Raw genomic sequence first — 22,212 nt, forward strand, 5'->3', positions numbered from 1 at the left:
ATGGAGACCTGTCCAGGTGTCTGTTTAGTGTTGTTTGTAAATATATTTGACAGTTTTGTAGGAATGAACACGTTTGTAATGTTTGTTCAAAATAAACCTGCTTCTTATGACTTCTGTAACATGTTTTGAATAACATATTATCAGTAAAAAACCTCAAATCATGTCCTTTCTAAGAATTAGAACTCTCTTGTAGATATAAAGGATAACATTTAGAAAATGCAATTATGCAACTATCAAAAAACTTCCTCTCAGTCACTGAAAACAATTTATTTACCACATTTTAAAGACCGGTTATTATCTGGGCCCTTAAGGGTTAATGTTCCTGAACAGGACTGTCTGTCTGACCGGCAGTGTGAGAGAGAGAGGAGAGGAGAGGACAGGACAGGACAGGAGAGGAGCAGCTCAGCTCAGCTCCATGTTTGAGTCCAGTAGGACCTGTACAGCAGCTAATTCTGTCTGGATTTGAGTTTACAAACTACTCTGGTTACTTTTTTCAAAGTTGAGGACCATTACAGCTGCGCTGCTGATCAGCGCTGTTTATACAACATGAACGGACTCGCGGGAACCTGGTCGCATGCAGGGCCTGTGTTGGTGATTCTAAATTATTGATAAGGTAACAATGCTGTGGCTTCACCTGTCGCATTTTATTTTAAAGAAAAAAAAAGTAGCTTGCAAAGTTGTCGCATCGGTGCTACATGATTAAAAGCAGAGTTTTCATCAAGTGCACACACACGTCTTCCTATCTTTGTGAGGACCACAGACAGCACTCAGCCTCGCTCTGCGCCGTCTTTTTTCCCCAAGTTTGGCCGGAGGTGGATTTGGAGGGGTGCAAAAAAATAGCTCTGGACTTGATCTGGACTTATTTAAATAAAAATGACTACATGCCGAGAAATTCTTAGAGGGGTGGGCCGTCTCATTGGCGGTGGGGGGCCCGGCTCGGCCCAGCCCGGCCCGGCCCGCCCCGCCTGTATAATGGTAGGGGAAACACTGGTTCAGAGAACTATTCTTGTGCCTGACCTGTTTGAATTTATTATTTTATGTCTTTAAGACATSCTTGTAGTTTMARTAAYTGATTAGATTMATCAGGTTTCATTGATAAATATAACTGAGTATCATCAGCATAACAATGGACATGTATCCCATGCTGTTTGATAACTATCTAATAAAAGTATAACCTGCATTTAGTCAATTAATTTTTTTTGTGGGCCCACTTCCTGTCTTTAAAATTATGGGTCACATTTTACTTCCTGCTCCGTCTCCACTGTGGTGTGCTCTGTTGGGGTCTTCCCAAACAAACGAGTACTTCTGCATTTTCAAACTCGACTACCATGAGCTGGTGAAGCTGCTTATTTAAAACTCCACTTTAGACCTGGAAACAATATTTTCTAACTCGGCTCTTTTGTTTTCTTTTTGCTGCCTTGGTTTTCAATCTGTAGRCCCAAACTGAAACTACTGCCTCCTGTTTTCATTCACACCTCGGGGTCATTTCTAAAACAGTCTTCTGATGCTGCCTTTGTGGCCGCAGTCAGCTGCGTAGACTTCTATATGTCACAGAAACAAAGATAAAGTAAAGAGGATTGGTCCAAACACTGAACCCTGAGGGACTCCATGAATAACTCCGGTGTAAGACTCCTTATTAACATTTACAAACGAGTACAAGTTAGAAAAGTGAGGCTGCGATGGTTTGGACATGTTCAGAGGAGGGATGATGAACATATTGGACAGAAGATGTTGAATATTTAAAGTTTTAAAAGAGGATCTGCAGAAGGTAAAGTATCTTTCATCTCATCATCCTTCTGTGTCTTCAGGTGTCAGCGATGCATCAGGGCCGGCTGTGGATGGAGAGGCAACAGCTGCTCCTGGGCCAGTCAACAAGTGCAGAATGTACTGAAACATTTTCATGTTTTATCAAATTCAGACTTTTCAGCATTTATCTCAAACCAAGGCAAAAGAGTGAGGCCAAAAGGCCAAAACACAGCAACTTATTTCTCGCTTCCTCCTTCAGGAAACAGTTTGCCAAAACGTGGAGCCTGAGACGACCTCTCCTGTGAGTTTGACCCTTTAATCTTAAACACATTCAGCGTCATGTTGCTGTTGTCGTGTGTCCAAGCACTTTTGTGTTATTTTGACAGAGGCCTGAGATCTCCTCCATCACTCCCAGCATCGTGTCTTTCTACGGCAGAAACCACGCTTTGCTGTTGGGTCAGAACCTCCAGGATGTGGTCGGCGTGAGGATCCAGGCAGATATGAACTGTAACTCACAGGAGTGAGTCTGCAGGAAGAGATAACACTTTACAGATTCAGATCTGACTCTAACCTCTGTCAAAAATAGATTTTCTTTTTCAGCTTTCCAGCTTTTCCAATTGTGAGTTTCAGATTCAGTGTGACTGTTTGTTCTCTTTGTGGTCAGATCTTCTGTGTGGAACAACACCGGTGAGAGTCTGACCTTCCACATTCCCAGAACTGAAACTAAAGGTGTGGTCAAAGTGTGCGCTCTCCTCGCAGACGGCAGCTGCCACAGCAGCGCTACAATCGCCTACCAGTCGTCACCTGTCTGCACCGACATCCAACCAAACAGCACCTGGATCAGGTAAACCACACATCTGTACACAGTACCATGCACTGAGGTCCAAGCAGAAAAGGTATCTTCTTTTTATGGAATTATCAATATGTTTGTTCTTATTGGTAGAAATACATTAAACACACAGGTACATACAGGATATAACAAAGGGTACATAACAGAGGTCCTTGCAGAGTATATTACCACACAAGTACCCTTGTAAGTCCTCATGCATTACATTATTACCACCAGGTAAACAACCCCATAATTACCCTATATATTAGATATATATTACACTGTGAACACTCTGTAAATTATCCAGTAAACTACCTGGTATGTTACCTATATTTACCCTGTAAGTTACCCTGTACCTACCCTGTAGGTTACCCCACATGTACCCTGTAAGTTACCCTGTAAGTACCCCTTTACGTACCCTGTATATTACCCCATCATTACTCCTTAAGTTACCTCGTATGTACCCAGTAGGTTACCTAGTACCATATGTACCATATTTTTTACTTTATGATTTACCTCATATCTACCCCATTATTCTGTATGTACCCTGTATTTTACCCYATGTTATCCTGTACCCTGTATTTTACCCCATTATCCTGTACCCTGTATTTTACCTCATGTTATCCTGTACGTACCCTCTATTTCATCTCGTTATCCTGTACGTACCCTGTATTTTATCTCGTTATCCTGTACGCACCCTGTATTTTGCCCCATGTTATCTAGTACATACCCTGTATTTTAACTCACGATATCCCATACGTACCCTGTATTTTACTCCATGTTATCCAGTATGTACCTTGTATTTTACCGCAAGTAATCCTGTACGTACCCTGTATTTTACCTCATGTTAACCTATTCGTACCCTGTATTTTACCTCGTTATCCTGTACGTACCCAGTTTTTTTCCCTATGTTATCTTGTACATACCCTGTATTTTACCCCATGTTATCCTGTAAGTACCCTGTATTTTACCCCATGTTATCCTGTACGTACCCTGTATTTTACCCCATGTTATCCTGTACGTACCCTGTATTTTACCCCATGTTATCCTGTACGTACCCTGTATTTCACCTTGTTATCCTTTACATACCCTGTATTTTACCTCGTTATCTCATACGTACCCTGTTCTTTACCCCATCTTACCTGTATGTACCCTGTATTTCACCTTATGTTGTCCTTTACATACCCTGTATTTTACCTCATTATCTCGTATGTACCCTGTATTTTACCCCATGTTATCCTGTACWTACCCTGTATTTTACCCCATGTTATCCTGTACATACCCTGTATTTTATCTCATCCTGTATGTGACCTGTATTTTACCTCGTTATCCTGTACGTATGCTGTATTTTATCTCGTTATCCTGTACGTACCTGTATTTTATCTCATGTTATCCTGTACGTACCTGTATTTTAACTCATGTTACCCTGCATGTACCCTATATGGTAAACCTTAAGTTACCCTGTATTTTACACCTTCATTAATCGGTAATTATTATTTATTATTTATTATTATTTATTATTTATTATTGGTAATTATTGTATGAACTATTTTCTTATCTGTTTTTACAACGGTCCACACCTTTCACTGAAGTCAGTTGTCAGAAACAGTTTTAGTAACGGCTGCAGCTATAAGAGGATTAGCTGCTAGAGAAAGATCCACTTCCTAAAAGTGTATTTTTAACACTTCTCTTTTTTTGGTGCAACTGAAGGTGCTGCCTTATCTTCTAACACCACAGTGTTCCTACATACTTGAAGAGCAAAGTAGTTCTTTTTCAAATCCATCGATACTGTGGAACTTAAAAGGATTATTTATGAACATAAACCTGTTAAAGTTTGATTTAAAGGTGGATGAGTAAGATTGTTGGCTGCTTTTGTTACTGGCATCACCAGATGGAGTCTTTATGGACTCATTCTAACAYAAAGACAAAATAGTTTATTTTTCTGTTTGGTTTTATTGAACTGAAACTTCCACGTGCAGGATCCTCAGTTCTTTATTTGACTGGTTTCTGCAGTGGGAGGAGGGCACTCACAATCATTGGGACCCACCTGGATTTTGTGGAAGGGGTGACACATGACCACGCCCTTCAGCAAGTTATTCTTCCCAGGAAAAGCAGCTTTCAGGTAAACCTGCACAGATCTCAGATTAATCTCCATTAATCCTGAGTAACTCTGAATTTAACCACGTTTAAATCGGTTGCAGAATCTCACCTATGAAACACCTGCAGCTGAAAACACTCGAATTTCCAGCCAATCGGTGTATTTAAAAGTAGCCAATCAGACGTTGCCCTGCTCCGTAAAAATCACCTACCACCCAGACCCGGAGTTCACCAGCTTCACCGCTACGCAGGTCGGAGATGACATCCAAATCGTTATTCAGGTAGGCCTCGTCTAAAGCTCTCACTCATCACTACGTCCATTTGGACATTTATTATTAAAAGATGTTTGTTCTTTCAGAAAAAGGCAGATCAGCTGAATATAACGAAGGACGAGTTGCTGGTGTGGGCCGTCCAGGATGGGAACCAACATCCCTGCATCATGAAGGACAAAGAAAGCAGCAACAAAACCGAGTCTTTTACCTGCGATATCTCAAGAATACACAACGGTAACATCAAGGAGTTAAAGGTAATTCTTCATTTATAGTTATAATTATTGTAATAATTAGTAAATCCATCGACTGGACCTTAACGCAGGACTGATCAGACATAATTTCACAGCAAAAACCCATGAAAAAACAGAACTTGGAACTGAAAAACAAACTGCAACAGATAATTCCTGCCAACTGTGACACAGATCTTCATGACACAGGAAACCAGAGGTACTCTGCTCTGTTAGAAATTGTGTTGCAATCAGGAAACTAGACGTGCAAACACTAATAGAACCAGAACAGAAAGTGAGCAAAGCAGGATTAAGGTCAGTTTATCAAATATGATCAATATGTCCAACACGTTGAAGATGACAAGAACAAAGTTTGATGAAAATGTTCTTTTGTTCTTGCACCTATATGTGTCCCAAACTAACCAGTTTTATGATACAAGCCGCCTCTCTGACAGTTTGTTTTTGCTATGAGTCAAGATCTAAACTCTGGGGAAAGGATCAGTGTTGTGCTCGCAGTTGTTTATTTTAAACTTCCTCTTTCTTTAAGGACTGAGCAATGGGTCAGAACTTTGTGGGCGTGTTCATACAGAAAAAGCAGCTGAAGTGTACTGCTCTGTTAATGAGCAGCTGGCTCAGGCTGTTAGAAAATACAGCCATCTTTACAACACTTCCAGCAAAGAACTTAGAAGGAGACAGTGTGGAGACACAGGCGGCTCTCCGAAGACGGACGCTCCTGAACCGTCTCAGTTTATTAGAGATGGTTAACTTCAGAAATACCAGATCTCACAACCTGTGTGAGCGAGAACAGACGTCTAACGTCTGTGAAGAAGGTTGCATGTTTTTCCCGTGCATGTGTTCAGTTTCTCCAGTTGCTTCAGCTAATTGACTTTGGCTAACAGAAATGCCTTTAAGTCAGTTAGTTTCACATATATGGAGCTAAACTTTGTTTTGGTAGTAGCTAAAAGTCATCCCAACACACTTTGAACACCAACAGATTGCGCGACATCTTGGTTTGAAGAGTTCTTTAAGCATATTCTTGATAACACTGAATTTTTTCACCACAGATGGTTCCAAAAAAGCCTAAAAATATATAAAGTCAGCTTGAAAATGTATTTATTATCTTTTTTCACACTCCGGATGTTGTCTTTTTCAGATCCAGTACGGAGGTCAGCTCAAAAACCTGAAGAACTCAGATTCACTGCTGATTGTTATGCTGCTTCTTCTGCTGCTGATTCCCGTCATCGTCATCGGTGAGAGCTCGAGAAATCCCCGCCGTTAAGTGTTTTTTCTCCCACAACCACAAGTTTTATGTCCGATCCCTTTTCAGTTGTAGTGTTTGTTTACCGAAGCAAACAGAAGCAGTTCACAGAGAAGATGAACAAGAGGATGGAGGACATCGAGATCGGCATCAGAAACGACATCAGACAAGGTCGGTCCTGTCGTGACACGTGCTCTGAGTCCAGATTCAAATCAATGGCTTTGGTTTTCCTTCCACAGGTTTTGTGGATCTGCAGACGGAGAAAGCTGACCTGATGGAGAACGTTGGAGCCATTCCTTTCCTGGACTACAAACACTTTGCTTCCAGGATCTTTTTTCCTGAGGTGAAACTGCAGAAACTGTAAAACCACAGAATCAGGGATAGTTTGGTTTGATGTAACGGTTATTTTTTGTTTTTTTCAGAGTGAACCTTTGATAGCGCTGTGCGTCAAAGACATCGGTCAGGTGAGGTCTGGCAGCAACTTCGGCTGTTTGGCAGGTTTTTTTTTTTTTTTTTTTTTTTTTTTTTTTGAGAAGTGAAGTATTTTCGTGTCTGATGTGGATCCAGGATGTGCAGACGGTTCAGCTGGATGAGTGCTGTCAGGGTTTGTCGCAGCTGATCCAGAACCAGTTGTTCCTCACCACCATGGTGCACGCCTTGGAGGAGCAGAAAAGCTTCAACGTCAAAGACAAGTAAGTTTCTCCTGCAGAGTCATGTCCCACTCTGACCCTGCATGATGACACTTTCTGTTCTGCTTTTTTAAATAAGTCAGGGCTTTTATACAGTTTCTATCCTCTTATCATAGTTACTATTTTAGGCTTTTATTATGATTTGGATCGTTCTTTTCACAGCGTAGAATAAAACTACAACAACCGACTTCAGTGATGTTAAAAACATGATTTATGATTTTAAAATATCTTTAAAATCCAGGATCTTTAATTTAACCAGTTTCACACAAGAACGAGTTATTTGAATGGGTCTCCAGGTCTAGAAGGGGTCCAAACTGAATGACACTCCTGCTTGATGACTGAGGAGAACCTGGTTGTTGTGTTCCAGGTGCTCGCTGGCGTCTCTGCTCACCGTGGCGCTCCACAGCGACCTGTCGTACCTGACGGAGGTGATGGAGGTCCTGCTGAAGGACCTGATGCAGCAGAACAGCAACGCTCAGCCCAAACTGCTGCTGAGACGCACCGAGTCCACTGTGGAGAAGCTGCTGACCAACTGGATGTCCATCTGCCTCTACGGCTTCCTGCGGGTCTGTTGTCCTGAAAACACTTCGGCTGTTCTGTAGAGACGAACCGGTCCAGTTTTTTAGAGAACAGAATCTGTTCTAAACCAGAACAAGTCCGATGAGCACCAGTAAGGTTGTTTTTGATGAAAATACAGCCACCAGCTAAAAGCTGAATATAGTAAAATTATAGCTAAGAGCTAAATGTAGCAAAAGGCTAACTAAAACTTTAAGGTAGCAGAAGGCTAGTTACATGTAATCAAACAGTAGCTGGAAGCTAAATGTAGCAAAAGACTAGCTAATACCTAAAGAATAGCAAAATACTAGTTAAAAGTAATAAAACAGTAGCCAAAAGCTAAATGTAGCAAAAGGCTAGCTAAAACTTAAAAGTAGCAGAAGACTAGTTACATGTAATCAAACAGTAGCTGGAAGCTAAATGTAGCAAAAGGCTAGCTAATTCCTAAAGAATAGCAAAATACTAGTTAAAAGTAATAAAACAGTAGCCAAAAGCTAAAGGTAACAAAAGGCTAGTTACTGAAAATGCTACCTAGATATTAAAAGTAACCACGGACTGAATGTTAAAAGTAGCAGAAGGCTAACTGAAAGCTAACAATATCATGTAGCTAAGGGAAAGTATGTTAATGCTAGCTAAAGTAGCTAAGTCTATCAAAATACAAAAAGTTTAACTAGAAGCTTAAAGTAGTAAAAAGCTAGCTATAAGTAGCAATAGGGTGGCTAAACCTAGAAGTAGCAAAAGACTAAAAGAAAAAAGTGGCTAGAGGCTAAAGGTAGCAAAAGGCTAGCTAAGACCTAAAAGTAGGAAAATCCTATTTGATTGCTGCAGGTAGCCAGACTAGTTGAAAGTTGCAAAAGTTTAACTGATGGCCAAAAGTAGCAGAAGGTTAACTAAAAGCTAATGATAGCAAAAGTATAGGAAAAAGTATTTAATACTAGCTGACAACTGAAAGTATCAAAAGGCTATTCAAAAGATAAAGCTAGCTAAATGTTTTAAATGGGTAGTTATATGTAGCAAAATGGTAGCTAAATGTAGCAGAGTGGTAGCTAAAAATTATCTTTTTTTATTATTATTTTATTGCACCGTTCTTAAAAAACTGTGGATTAGGAAGAGAAGTTAATGTTAGTTTTCTGTAGAAACGTTGTTCATGCTTTAGTTCAGACAAACAAGCTGAAGTRAGCAGTTTGTTTCTGAGCTGCAGGGTGAAAAGGTTTAGCTGATCTGATCTGCTGCTTGTCAGATGCAGAACTTTGAGAGTGACTCGCTGTCTTCTAATATTTCAGATAAGATCTTCATCTTTGTGGGGTTGGGGGTGGGGTGTCTTGTCTTCTAAAATAAACTCTGAAACATGAAGTTTGCTGTCTGTGCAGGAAAGTGTGGGCCAGCACCTGTTCCTGCTGGTGAGCGCTCTGACGCAGCAGGTCTCTAAGGGTCCAGTGGACTGTGTGACGGAGAAGGCTCTGTACACGCTGAGCGAGGACTGGCTGCTGTGGCAGGCACAGGACTTCAGCTCCTTGGTACGAACGTGATGCACAGCCCTGACACCTGATTATTATTAACCTGGTTATTAACTTTTTTTTATATTAAAAAAATAACCTAGTTATTAACTTGAATAATCTGATTACTAACCTGGTTTTTAACCTGACTATTAACCTAGTTATTAACCTGAATAACCAGATTAATAACCTGGTTTTTAACCTGATTAACCAATTTAATAACATGATTATTAACCTGGTTATTAACCTGAATAACCTGATTATTGACCTGATAAATAACCTGATTAACCCGTTTAATAACCTGATTATTAACCTGGTTACTAACCTGAGAAATATTAACCTGATTATTAACTTAAAAAACCTGATTATTAACCTGATTATTAACCTGGTTACTAACCTGAGAAATATTAACCTGATTATTAACTTAAAAAACCTGATTATTAACCTGATTATTAACCTGGTTACTAACCTGAGAAATATTAACCTGGTTATTAACTTAAAAAACCTGATTATTAACCTGGTTATTAACTTGAATAACCTGATTATTAACTTCAATAACCTGATTGTTAACCTGATAAATAACCTGATTATTAATCTGATTATTAACCTGGTTATAACCTGAATAATCTGATTATTAACCTGGTTATTAAACCCACTAACAAGAAGCTCCTTCATTGCTCTCTGACTGCAGGTTTACTTGTGGTTCCTAGAGCTTCTAAAGTAGAACAGGAAGCAGATGTGATTTTTTTTTTTTTTTTTTTTTGCTTGGAGACCATTATTATACATTAGTGTTTAAAAATAAACTAAATAAAGACAGTCAAAGCTGAAATAAGTTATGTTTGTGTGAAGAAAGTGAAGTTGTTTGTCAGAAGAGGTGCTAAACTCTGCAGATCATTATTATGTAACTATTTTAGCGCTCAGACCCTCAGCTTCTGCTTTCATTAACACTTCCTGATTCTCTGTTCTGGTTTTTATCTTAATTTGAATTTTTTTCTTTTTTTTTTTTGTTTGGCTTCTGATTTGTTCAAAACAAACCTGCAGTTTGTCTCCATTACAAACTTTACAGCTTGAGCATCTGTAAACATCTTAATCTGTTAAATCCATCACTGATGGTGACTTCCTTCCTTCTGCTTTGAGTTTGCAGCTCTAAAATACTCACTGCCTTTTAAACTATTTTTAAAGTTAAGAAATCTAAAAGTTTTATTTGGGGCAGCGTCACATCAGAGGTTTTCAGTACTCTGAGGTTTAATCAGGAAAACATCATGTTTAGGATTGTAGCTGTTCAGGACAGATCTATAAGATTAAAGCTCGGCCTGTCAGGTGTTTGTTGGAGGCTCTATAGTGACTGGAAGTAGCTGCTGAAGCTGTGAAAGCTGCTCACTTTGTTTTCTGCACATCAGCAGCTCTTTTTATTAAATGTTTCTTCTGCTTCTGCAGCTCTGTGTCACTAAAAGATCCAAGTCTGAACTTCTTCTTCAGTTGCGGGAACATCTCAGAAAAAAAAAATGTTAAAAAAAAAAAAGAAAAAAGAGCTGTAACAAAGCTTTTTAAAACCGAAGGTTGAAAATCACTGAAGTAGCTAAAACTGAGTTATTCAAGCTCGAAGAGGAAGAACACGAGCTAAGAGCTAAAACAATGTAGCAGGAATTTGAATGTAGCAAAACTCAGAGGAGCAATAGGTTGGAGTTTCTAAAGACCAAAAACATAAAGAGTAGCTAAAACCTAAATGTAGGAAAAGACTAGTTATGTTGTAAAAGTAAGTAAAGCTAACTAAAAAATAAAACAAGCAACAATCTTAAAAGCCTAAATTTAAAAAATGGTAGCCACAAGCTAAAAAGACCATATAATGACTAAAAGTAGCAAAATGCTAGCTTAGAGGAGCAAAAAGATGGGTAAAAAGTAAAATTGTAGTTAAAAGCAAAAGAGAGAAAACTAGAAATTGCTAATGGGTAGCTAAAACTAGCAAAAGGCTAGTTTTATTCTAATGTAGGAAAAACTTCAAATTAAACTAAGCAAAACACTATGAGTCGAGATCAACAAAATGGTAGCAACAAGCTAAAATAGCTAAAGGCAAGCTGAAAAAGAACTAGCTAAAAGGAACAAAACGTATCTAAAAGATGTAAAAAGGTAGCTAAAAGAGTTCAAAGTTGAAAACTAAAAAAAACAAAAAGGTAGTTAGAATTTTAAAGTAGCTAAAGGTAGCTAAAATTAGCAAAAAGCTAGCTATATTTTAATGTACTAAAAGCTAACTAAAAACTGAAATAAGCAAAACACTAGCTAAACACTAGTTAAAGAAATAAGTAGCTGAAAAATAAAAATAGAAAAAAGGGAAGGCAAAATATCAAAAGCCTGGATAGAAGCAAAACTATAGCTAAAATGCCAAGGCTAAAAGAAGCATTAGAAGCTAAAACTAGCACAAGAAGCTAAAGGCAAGTTAAAGGTTAAAATTGACAAAACACGAGTTAAAGGAGCAATAACGTAAAAGATAAGAAGTAGCTAAAAGTAGTTGAAAGCAAAAGAGTAGCTAAAAAGTAGCATAAAGGAAGCTAAAGATGAAAAGTAGCTAAACATATGAAAACAATATGTAAAAATATAAAAAGTATTATAAGCTAAAATCATATCTGAAGCAGATTTAAACAGCTAAACGTACACAGAAGCAGATTGCAGTAACCATATATTTAAGAGCAGTGTAATGTTTTTATTTTATATTTAATTCATCCCTCTGTGAAGCAGTGTGAACATGTGAAGCAGTGTGGACGTGAAACAGTGTGAACACGTGAAGCAGTGTGGACATGTGAAACAGCTGTGAACACGTGAAGCAGTGTGAAGACGTGAAGCAGCTGTGAAGACGTGAAGCAGCTGTGAACACGTGAAGCAGCTGTGAACACGTGAAGCAGATGTGAACACGTGAAGCAGAGTGAACACGTGAAGCAGAGTGAACACGTGAAGCAGCTGTGAACACGTGAAGCAGCTGTGAACACGTGAAGCAGTGTGAACACGTGAAGCAGTGTGTACACGTGAAGCAGTGTGTACACGTGAAGCAGCTGTGAAGACGTGAAGCAGCTGTGAAGACGTGAAGCAGATGTGAACACCTGAAGCAGTGTGAACACGTGAAGCAGATGTGAACACCTGAAGCAGTGTGAACACGTGAAGCAGTGTGAACACGTGAAGCAGACACGTGGAGCAGACGTGAACACGTGGAGCAGACGTGAACACGTGAAGCAGACGTGAACACGTGGAGCAGCGTGAACACGTGAAGCAGCTGTGAACACGTGAAGCAGCATGAACACGTGAAGCAGCTGTGAACACGTGAAGCAGCTGTGAACACGTGAAGCAGATGTGAACACGTGAAGCAGAGTGAACACGTGAAGCAGCTGTGAACACGTGAAGCAGCTGTGAACACGTGAAGCAGACGTGAACACGTGAAGCAGTGTGAACACGTGAAGCAGATGTGAACACGTGAAGCAGATGTGAACACGTGAAGCAGTGTGAACACGTGAAGCAGATGTGAACATGTGAAGCAGTGTGAACATGTGAACATGTCTGCGGTGTGTTTCCTGTCTGCAGAAGCTGAAGGTGCTGTTCGCTGTGGGCAGTGACGGCGGGGTGAGCGAGCCTCTGGAGGTGAACGCTCTCAGCTGCGACACGGTGGAGCAGCTGAAAGAAAAGATCCTGTCCTCCTTCAAAACCAAGTTCGGTTTCCCGTACGGCAGCGGGCTCAGAGACGTCTGGGTCGGTGAGTCTCCGCAGGTAAACCAGGTCCGACGCTCTCTTAGATTCAGAACTTTGGATTTCTTCTTCCAGAGTACGAGAAGGACGGGCGTTTCCTTCCTCTTCAGGACGTGGATTCCAGCTCGGAGGTCATCGGGGACGTGACGAAGCTCAACACGCTGTGGCACTACCAGGTGAGAGAAAACCGGACCTCAGGTTGGGTCTTTGGTGGGCCTCGAGTTAGTCCTTTAAAATGAACTTCTACTTTCTTTACTGTGACGTTTGCAGTCAACACAAAGCTTCTCCTGGTAGCAACAATAAAAGGATTTTGCTGAGTAAACAGCCTGGCAGTGACAGGAAATGGAAGATTTTCCTCTTGCTGAACAGAAGATGAGGATTTTATTATAAAGAGAAACACATAATGGATCAAAGTTGCTAGTTGCTAATGGCTTCATAATGAGATGAGAGATGTGCATCCATCAGTGGAAATGGGATCTGAAAGCTGCAGACGGTGGGTCTGTCCACTGAGCTGTCTGTCCTCCTGCAGGTTACAGACGGAGCAACAATCAAGCTGTTTTCAAAAAAAGTTCATCCTCCTCTGAGCCCACAGAGCAGTCTGAAAGGTAAGAACTGAGCATCTGAAAAGATTTTCAAGTGTTGCCAATAATACAGTTGGAATATATATATTTACACTCACCGGCCACGTTATCAGGTACACCTTCCTAGTACCAAGTTGGACCTCTTTTTGCTTTCAGAACTGCTTTAATCCTTGGTGGCATAGATTCAACAAGGTACTGGAAACATTCCTCAGAGAGTCTGGTCCATATTGACATGATGGCATCACACAGTTGCTGCAGATTTGTCGGCTGCACATCCATGATGTGAATCTCCTGTTCCACCACATCCCAAAGGTGCTCTATTGGATTGACATCTGGTGACTGTGGAGGCCATTCCAGTATGGTGAACTCATTGCTGTGTTCAAGAAACCAGTCTGAGATGATTCATGCTTTATGACATGGAGCGTTATCCTGCTAGAAGTAGCCATCAGAAGATGGTACACTGTGGTCAAAAAGAGATGGACATGATCTGAAGATGGTACACTGTGGTCATAAAGGAATGGACATGATCTGAAGATGGTACACTGTGGTCATAAAAGGGATGGACATGATCTGAAGATGGTACACTGTGGTCATAAAGGGATGGACATGATCTGAAGATGGTACACTGTGGTCATAAAGGGATGGACATGGTCAGCAGCACTACTCAGGTAGTCTGTGGTGTTGACACGATGCTCAGTTGGTACTAATGAACCCAAAGTGTGCCAGGAAAATATCCCCCACACCATTGCACCATCACCACCAGCCTGAACCATTGATACAAGGCAGGATGGATCCATGCCTTCATGTTGTTGATGCCAAATTCTGACCCTACCATCTGAACGTTGCAGCAGAAATCGAGACTCATCAGACCACGCAATGTTTTTCAATCTTCTATTGTCCAGTTTTGGTGAGTCTGTGTCAATTGTAGCCTCAGTTTCCTGTTCTTTGCTGACAGGAGTGGCACCCGGTGTGGTCTTCTGCTGCTGTAGCCCATCTGCCTCAAGGTTTGACATGTTGTGCCTTCAGAGCTGCTCTTCTGCCTCGATTGTAACCAGTGGTTATTTGAGTTACTGTTGCAGTTCTATCAGCTCCAACCAGTCTGGCCATTCTCCTCTGACCTCTGGCATCAACAAGACATTTACACCCACAGAACCACACTCACTGGATATTTTCTCTTTTCCGGGCTATTCTCTGTAAACCCTAGAGATGGTTGTGCGTGAAAATCCCAGTAGATCAGCAGCTTCTGAAATACTCAGACCAGTCCATCTGGCACCAACAACCATGCCACATTCAAAGTCACTTAAATCACATTTCTTCCCCATTCTGATGCTCGGTTTGAACTGCAGCAGATCATCTTGGCCATGTGCCTAAATGCATTGAGTTGCTACCTTGTGATTGGCTGATGTGGCATTTGCGATAGGGATGTCCCAATCCAGATTTTTTTGGCTCCCAATACTGATCCGATAGCTTTATATTTTTATTTCTTTCCAAGTGACAAGGTTGGTAGTATTAAAGCGAGTCTTGCTGTTCCCACCACAAGAAACATCCAGTTTGCAGATTTTACAAGATGCAGCTTCAGCATTGTTTTCCATTGAAAAGTGTTCCCACACTGTGGACATGGTTGCATACTGGTGTGCGTCTTGACTTCTTAATGGCAGTTGTAAAGCATGATGATGCTGAAAACTGTCGATCGTCCCGATCACATAACTAAATCTGATTCTTCCCAATTTTCAAAAAATGTCCATATCTGCCATCGATACTGAGTATCTGATCAGGACATCCCTAATTTGCAATATGAGCAGTTGGACAGGTGTACCTAATAAAGTGGCCGGTGAGTGTATATGTGGTATATATATTTAACTGTGAACAATTTATATATTATATGGTAACAGAACATTTCTGTTTGCTGCAGACTAGGGCTGCCAGAAACTTATTTTTATAGTCGATTAATCACTGATTAATTTTTTCGATTAGTCGACTAATCAGATCATACGTTAATTGAATATAAAACATACAGTAAAAAAATAAAACTACTAATCAACTATTAAATTAGTTGTTGACTGTTTCAATAGTCTATTAGTCATTGACTAGTCGACTAATCATGGCAGCCCTACTACAGACTGAAAATTCTGTTGGAGTAAAGTGTTATTATTTTGGGTTTGAATTTTTGTTTTATTTCTGTTCTTTGTTTCTCTCTAGATGATGTGAACTTCTCTAGAAAATACTTCCACTTGGTAAGACCCAGTTCTCTGTAAAAATCCATCTAAACCCTGCAGTTAATAAAAGCTGCTCTGTGGTCTGGTGGTTTAGATCGATCCTGATGAAGACGAGGCTCAAACCACGAATCCAGAGAAGAAGAAGTTAAAACTGAAGGAGCTTCACCTCACTAAGCTGCTGTCCACCAAGGTAAGAGGAACCGGTCCGAGCACCAAGAACTGGGACCAGTTTCAGAGGAGGAGGTTCTGCTTTTCTTCTGGTTTGAAGATGAAGCGTGTTTGTGTTGAAGGTGGCCGTTCACACGTACGTGGAGAACCTCTTCAGGTCCATCTGGACCCAGAGCAGAGCGCCGCACGCCGTTAAATACTTCTTCGACTTCCTGGACTCTCAGGCGGACAACATGAAGATCACCGACCCGGACGTTCGACACATCTGGAAGACCAACAGGTACGTCTGGATTTCCTGAACCTGTTGTTGGATCTGAGTCTGAAACTGTTTGTCCTCCATGGACGCCAGCCTGCCGCTGCGCTTCTGGATCAACATCCTGAAGAACCCCCAGTTTGTTTTTGACCTGGAGAAGACGCCACACGTGGACGCCTGCCTGTCCGTCATCGCTCAGGCCTTCATGGACTCCTTCTCTCTGAGCGACGTTCAGCTGGGGAAGGTAAGGAGCTGCAGGAAGAGCTGCTTCTTCTGAGTGAGGCGGAGTTATCAGAAGTGCTGTGTGTTTCAGCACGCGCCCACCAACAAGCTGCTCTACGCCAAGGACGTCCCCAAGTTCAAACAGGAAGTAAAGGATTACTACAAACAGATCAGAGAGCAGACCACCATCACACACGCCGAGTTCAAGGACTTCCTGCTGGGAGAGTCAAAGGTGACGTCCACTCTTTCCCCAAATAACAGCAAGGTTAGCCTTGTGCTAACATTAGCTTTTAGCTGCTGTAGGTTCAGTCAAAGGACACTCAGTGGTCTGAATCATCTGTATTCACGTTTTCTTTCATTTCAGAAACATGAAAACGAGTTTAATGAAGCTGCAGCCCTGAAGGAGCTCTACAAGTTCATCCAGCGGTACTACACCGAGGTCAGAAACAAGTAATATCTTACCTGCTGCAGGTAGTTCAGACCTTAGCAACATGGTTCTAACTTTGACTAAACAGGCAGTGTCTCGTTCCTGAGCACCACAAACAAACAATAACTGAGCTCTACCTGGTGTTTCCTGCATAGAAACAATGGGCCTCGTGCAAGAACATGTTTGTATTCTTATCCTAAATTTCTCTTACTTTTGTTCGTATGAAGAGTTCGTACAAACATGTCACGTCAGATTCAACAAACTCTTCTACCTTCAGGAGAAGTGTGTAAATGAGCTGYGTAAACATGATGAATGTGTATCAGGTGCTCGTGCACGAGGAGATTAGCATAATTACCACCATAAAAACACCATATAAGGATATGTTTCCTGCCCACATACCAGGAAGTGTTCATTCATAAATGAAAACACAAAGTAAAAAGAAGAACTTTATGAGTTCTGAGAATAAAGTCCTGCTCTCAGAGATCMAAAAAAAAAAATCTGTCATTTTTAGCAGCGTCAGCTGTGGAATTAAAGGAGCTGCTTAAAGGAATGAAATGTGTTAATATTGTGTCTCCTGTGGGTCGTATAGACACAGAAATAAAAATCTAAATCATATTCATCTCTCTCTAGTCCTGCTCCGGTTTTTACTTTAGTCAAACATTTTTAGTTAGGGATGCACAATATATCGGTACTGATATCGGTATCGCTCTGATATGTACAACTGGGCCGATATTAACGTCCGATATTGATTTCCCACTTTTTATCTTTGTGTTTCTGTTTTGGGAGGTGAGATGGTTGGTTGAGCAGCATCTGTTTGATCATAACGGTGATATTTACGCAGCGTAACCAGGAATAACTGAAGTAGGGAGCCATGTCAGAGRTCTGGTCACTTATTTACGGTATCAAAAAAAGACCCAAGTGTGTTTGTGCGTATATGTATAATATAATTTGTGTGTTTGTGTAATATTGGTAAATATCTGTTATCGGCCATAACAAGCATCTTAAAATGTCTCCAAACTTTCAATTAATGCATAATTTAAGTTGGTTTTTAGTTTGAGATCTTCATATTAATATTGTAGTGTTATACAAGAGCATTAATAGCCAATTAAATTTAATTTAATTTAATTTAATTTAATTTAATTTAACCAATTTATGTCATTAGTCTACATTATTACATTTGAAATCTAATTCCAATTCAAACAGAATCAACTATTGTCAACATAATTATGGAGTGATTTATTTTCAGCTCAAAATATCTTCAAACTAATGAAATATAAAGTTATTAATGAATAAAACCCGTCTGGATAACAGCAGACTGACTGCAGGTAAAATATACGACAGATCTGTACCACTCGGGAATTATGTTCATATCTAAAAAAAAGAAATCGTAGAATACGAGAAAATTGGTGAATGATAAGTTCTCCTAAATCACTCGTACGCACAATGAACAAATCTGTACGAACGGTTCTGACATGAGGTCCAGTGATTTTACACGTCCTGTTAGAAACACTGAAACTAGGCGTACAACTGAATAAAGGTGAAATAAAAACAGAAATACTGTTAAAACTAAAAGGAAGAGTTGTGGTGAGCAGCTGCCATCTAGAGTTCTGAACTCTCCCACTTTCCAACTAGGAAATCCCAGTACAACTGGGACACAGCAGAGTTTTCTGACAAAACGCTGCTAAATGCAGATTTTATTTGGTTACTTTTAAACCCTGTGCAGCTCCACTGCAGGGGGACACTTTGATTTTAAAATAATCAGTGTGCATTATGGGAGATGTAGTTTGTCAGTGCTGGCTTTACAGAAGCTTATTGAAATAAAAGCTCAATAATCTTAATTCTGCAGGATTATTAAGCTAGCTGCTAGTTAGTGCAGCTAAAACCAGTGTGGATTAATTAATGATTTATTTATTCATAAAAGCTTCACTTTGCTGCAAATCTTAAACTTATCAGTTCTTTAAAAGGAATCCTGCTGAAAAACATCCTTTAGTGTTTGTCAGGAAATGAAAACAAAGAAATCCATTAGCAGCTGAGTCTGAAGCAAACTGAACCTAATGGAGCTTCTGTTCTAATGGATCCAAATGAGGAAGGTTTTAGAGGAGAGGAGCGTTAAAGATTACAAAAGTTGCATCAGTTTCCTTTGAGAAGCAGAAGTCGAGTTGTTTCCTTTAAATCCAACTGAAACTAAAGTGTTTCCTCCTCTTCAGATCAGAGAACAGCTGGATCAGAACGGAGCTCCTGCTGAGCTGACAGAACAGCTGCTGCACGTCAAACAGCTGTTTGATGGACTGAAGAGCTGCTCCTGGACCTGACCCAGTCCAGGTACCAGCTGCAGGTCTGAGAGCTGCTGTTGAAGCACCGCTAAACCCTGAGCAGCTGCTTCATGTGCTGCAAGAACAAAATGTCAATAAAGTTTTTATTTTTATAAATAAAACTGAACTTGTTTCTTTTTAAATCCACTGAAGTTAAATGTTGTGAAAGGAGCCGCTTTATACCAGAACACAGCAGCCTGGTGGGTGGACTCGGACCCTGTTGTGCTGTTGAGTCASAACTTTCAGTACAGAAACAAAAGGTCCAGTTTGAAGGAGGAGTCTTGTTGCCGTTYGTAGGTTTTATGTTTCTTTATGACGTATTTAATGTGAAATTCAATTCTAAAACTTTGATTTTACCAAAAGATAACTTTATTAATGTGAGATTCTATGATTTACACATGTTTTTTTCTTGGTAAATAATTTTAAACACCTTGCAAAAAGAATTTTATATCCTACTGAACCACAGCTATTTGTTATATTAGTGAAAGTGAAATATTATAGGTGCAACAATCCATGTACCCGTGTCAAACTGTTCAATGCAGTGTTTTAAGTTCAACACACACCATGTATGGAACAATACAGATTTTTAACATTTATTTTACCAATTTGTCTTCTGAAGATGCTCTGTGTTGAAGGATCAGTGGATCTGTGTTCGACTACTCCACCTAGGCTGCATTGTTGAGCTCAGATCCACTGAGAAACTTGCTGTTTTGGCAAAATTGTATTTAAAAACTGTACTTTTGAGGTTAAACAAATGTTCATAATTAATTTCAATAAATTACAAGTTTAAAAGGACACGGAAATTTCTCTTTTTTGTATCGAAAAAATACTGAACCGTGAGACGAACCGAACCGAATCGTGAATTTCCTGTATCGTTGCAGCCCTATGAAATGTATTTTTTTTCTGTAGCTACACTATATTGCCAAAACTATTTGCTCATCCATCCAAATGACTGCACCAGTGCACAAAGAAGGGTCTMTAAAGACCTGGATGTCAGAGTCTGGTGTGGATGAACTGAACTGGTCTGCACAGAGTCCTGACCTCAACCCTTTGGGATGAATCAGAGCGGAGACTGAGAGCCAGACCTGTCCACCATCAGTCTGTGACCTCACAGATGTGGTCAAAAATCCCCATAAACACCCGTAAAGCTTGTGGACAGTCTTCCATTAGAGTTGAAGCTGTTCCAGCTGCAGAGGATGGACCAACGTCAGACTTTGGATTAGGACTGGGACGTCACAGAGGCTCATTTGAGTCAAGGCAGGTGAGAYAATACTGTTGGCAATATTGTGTAAATGTTTGTTAAATTATTTTCAGTCTCTTTATAATTACACACTTTTAGGGTTAACAAAATAACTGTGATAATAGAGACTGGATGATTTGAAAAAATTAACCGTGATCATTGTTTTTTGTTTGTTTGTTTTTGCCGTATAAGCCAGCCCTACTAACTCACCTGCTGCAGGTCACAGATCTCAGCTTCCTGTCCTTCATCTTCCTGCAGCTGAACTTTGATCCTGAAACCATGAAAACATGAACTGTTCAGAGAGCAGCCATGAAGACTGGAAGAAGACAAAGACCAGCAGCTCTGGATCTAAACCACAACAACTCTCAGCTCATTTAAAGTTGTATTTTTCTGATTAAAGTTTAGTTTAAGACCAGCTTTGTTCTCTCAGACGCCTCCTGATGGACCTGAAATGTGAGCAGAACCAACGGTTCATGGGTGGTATTTAAAGCTTGTGTACGCTGCTTTTCACRCCAGGGTTGTGATTTATAAAACCCAAACTTGACGTGAAACTGTGTGTTCCCTCACGCCAGCTCTGACCCATGCGTACGCTCATTGTCACGGGGTGGTGGGGGGATGATCAGCTGACTGATTTAAATACAGCTTAACATTCATGAGGTACTTTACATTGACTGTTTATGAGTGTGGGCGTGTAGAGGGTAGAGCCTGAGGCGGGACCTTGGTCCAAACTGAGGTGCAGCTGTGATCTAAAAAGGAAAATTGCTTGAAGGTGTGTGTGCGCACGCTTCTATAAATCTGATTTTTTTTTTTTTTTTTTTTTTTGGCGTACGCCATTTTCACATTTTGGCCGTACGTTCACTTTTAGTATGTTTTCCACGCAATCCTTTATAAATGAGGCCCCTGGATGTTAAACAGCAAAGTCAACCCTCAGTTCTACAATGTGACCAAACTGGAGGTTTTTCTTCTCTTGTTCAAACATCAAACTGAGACTTTAAGGCTCACAGATGAAACCTAAAAGAAATGTTTTCTTATTTGTCTTAATTGTTCAGACTTGTGTAAGTTCCAMYRTTAACTGAGARCTGGGAGTTAGTCTGGTGGTGAAGTCACTGGACTTTGGTGCAGGAAGATCTAAGTTCAAATCCCACCAAGTCTGGTAACAATATTAAAACATTTCTTCTTTTCCACTCAGGTAACTGACTAAACTTAGKTTAGTAAAACCTTRACATGAGAGCTGGGAGTTAGTCTGGTGGTGAAGTCACCAGACTTTGGTGCAGAAGATCAGGAGTTCAAATCCCACCATGGTAACAGTTTTGAAACATTTCTTCTCAGGTAACTTACTAAACTTAAGGAAGTTAAACCATTACATGAGTGCTGGCAGGTAGTCCAGTGGGTTTGTCCCATGACTGCTGATGCACGATTGATCTGGGTGCAGGGTTCAAATCTCAGAGCCAACTTAGCTCCTCAATGAGTGTCTGAGAGAGCAACAWGTTCATCACATCAAACAAGGGGTGTTTGAAGCTCCGCCCCCTCATCTGAATCTTTAATCTAATCCTATATGTAACTATATAGGACTTCTGCTGATGAGCTTGTTCCTGTCAAAGACACTTAATAATATAGATGCAAAATGTAGAACTGAACACATTCAATAACCTGAAGTTAGTAATAAATTAGCTGTGTGGTGGAGTGTGTCGGGACGGGTGGGGGGGTTGGGTTTGGGGGTGTGTGTGAGAGTGGGACTAAAAGTAGATGCAAAAGTTAGACCCAGATCAGGAAGCATAGCAGTGCCTACCAGCTTTTATTGATTCCACCAGGTATTTGGAGAGACTAATATAAGTTCAGACATGTTGAGAGAGCTGGCAGGTAGTCCAGTGGGTTAGACATTTAGCTGTTGAACC

At 40.4% G+C, this 22,212-nt stretch overlaps 1 protein-coding gene across 1 annotated transcript in view; it reads left to right on the forward strand.

The window, feature by feature from the left end:
- Positions 1-19,199, forward strand: part of plxnc1 (plexin C1) — a 25,414-nt gene extending 6,215 nt beyond the window's left edge. Inside the window, exons 8-31 of the mRNA XM_014025204.1 lie at positions 1,809-1,884; positions 2,006-2,047; positions 2,133-2,266; positions 2,411-2,590; positions 4,589-4,697; positions 4,777-4,953; positions 5,031-5,198; positions 6,325-6,421; positions 6,499-6,600; positions 6,669-6,772; positions 6,852-6,893; positions 6,997-7,121; positions 7,486-7,684; positions 9,044-9,190; positions 12,737-12,905; positions 12,974-13,074; positions 13,428-13,503; positions 15,679-15,713; positions 15,790-15,885; positions 15,986-16,143; positions 16,213-16,360; positions 16,430-16,570; positions 16,703-16,777; positions 18,973-19,199. Of these exons, the coding sequence (XP_013880658.1) occupies positions 1,809-1,884; positions 2,006-2,047; positions 2,133-2,266; positions 2,411-2,590; positions 4,589-4,697; positions 4,777-4,953; positions 5,031-5,198; positions 6,325-6,421; positions 6,499-6,600; positions 6,669-6,772; positions 6,852-6,893; positions 6,997-7,121; positions 7,486-7,684; positions 9,044-9,190; positions 12,737-12,905; positions 12,974-13,074; positions 13,428-13,503; positions 15,679-15,713; positions 15,790-15,885; positions 15,986-16,143; positions 16,213-16,360; positions 16,430-16,570; positions 16,703-16,777; positions 18,973-19,077 (2,806 nt within the window). The 3' untranslated portion in view covers positions 19,078-19,199. The remainder of the gene's footprint in view (positions 1-1,808; positions 1,885-2,005; positions 2,048-2,132; positions 2,267-2,410; positions 2,591-4,588; positions 4,698-4,776; positions 4,954-5,030; positions 5,199-6,324; positions 6,422-6,498; positions 6,601-6,668; positions 6,773-6,851; positions 6,894-6,996; positions 7,122-7,485; positions 7,685-9,043; positions 9,191-12,736; positions 12,906-12,973; positions 13,075-13,427; positions 13,504-15,678; positions 15,714-15,789; positions 15,886-15,985; positions 16,144-16,212; positions 16,361-16,429; positions 16,571-16,702; positions 16,778-18,972) is intronic.
- Positions 19,200-22,212: the final 3,013 nt, after the last annotated feature.

Source organism: Austrofundulus limnaeus, unplaced genomic scaffold (genome assembly GCF_001266775.1).
Source record: "Austrofundulus limnaeus strain Quisiro unplaced genomic scaffold, Austrofundulus_limnaeus-1.0 Scaffold461, whole genome shotgun sequence".
Classification (NCBI taxonomy): Eukaryota; Metazoa; Chordata; class Actinopteri; order Cyprinodontiformes; family Rivulidae; genus Austrofundulus; species Austrofundulus limnaeus.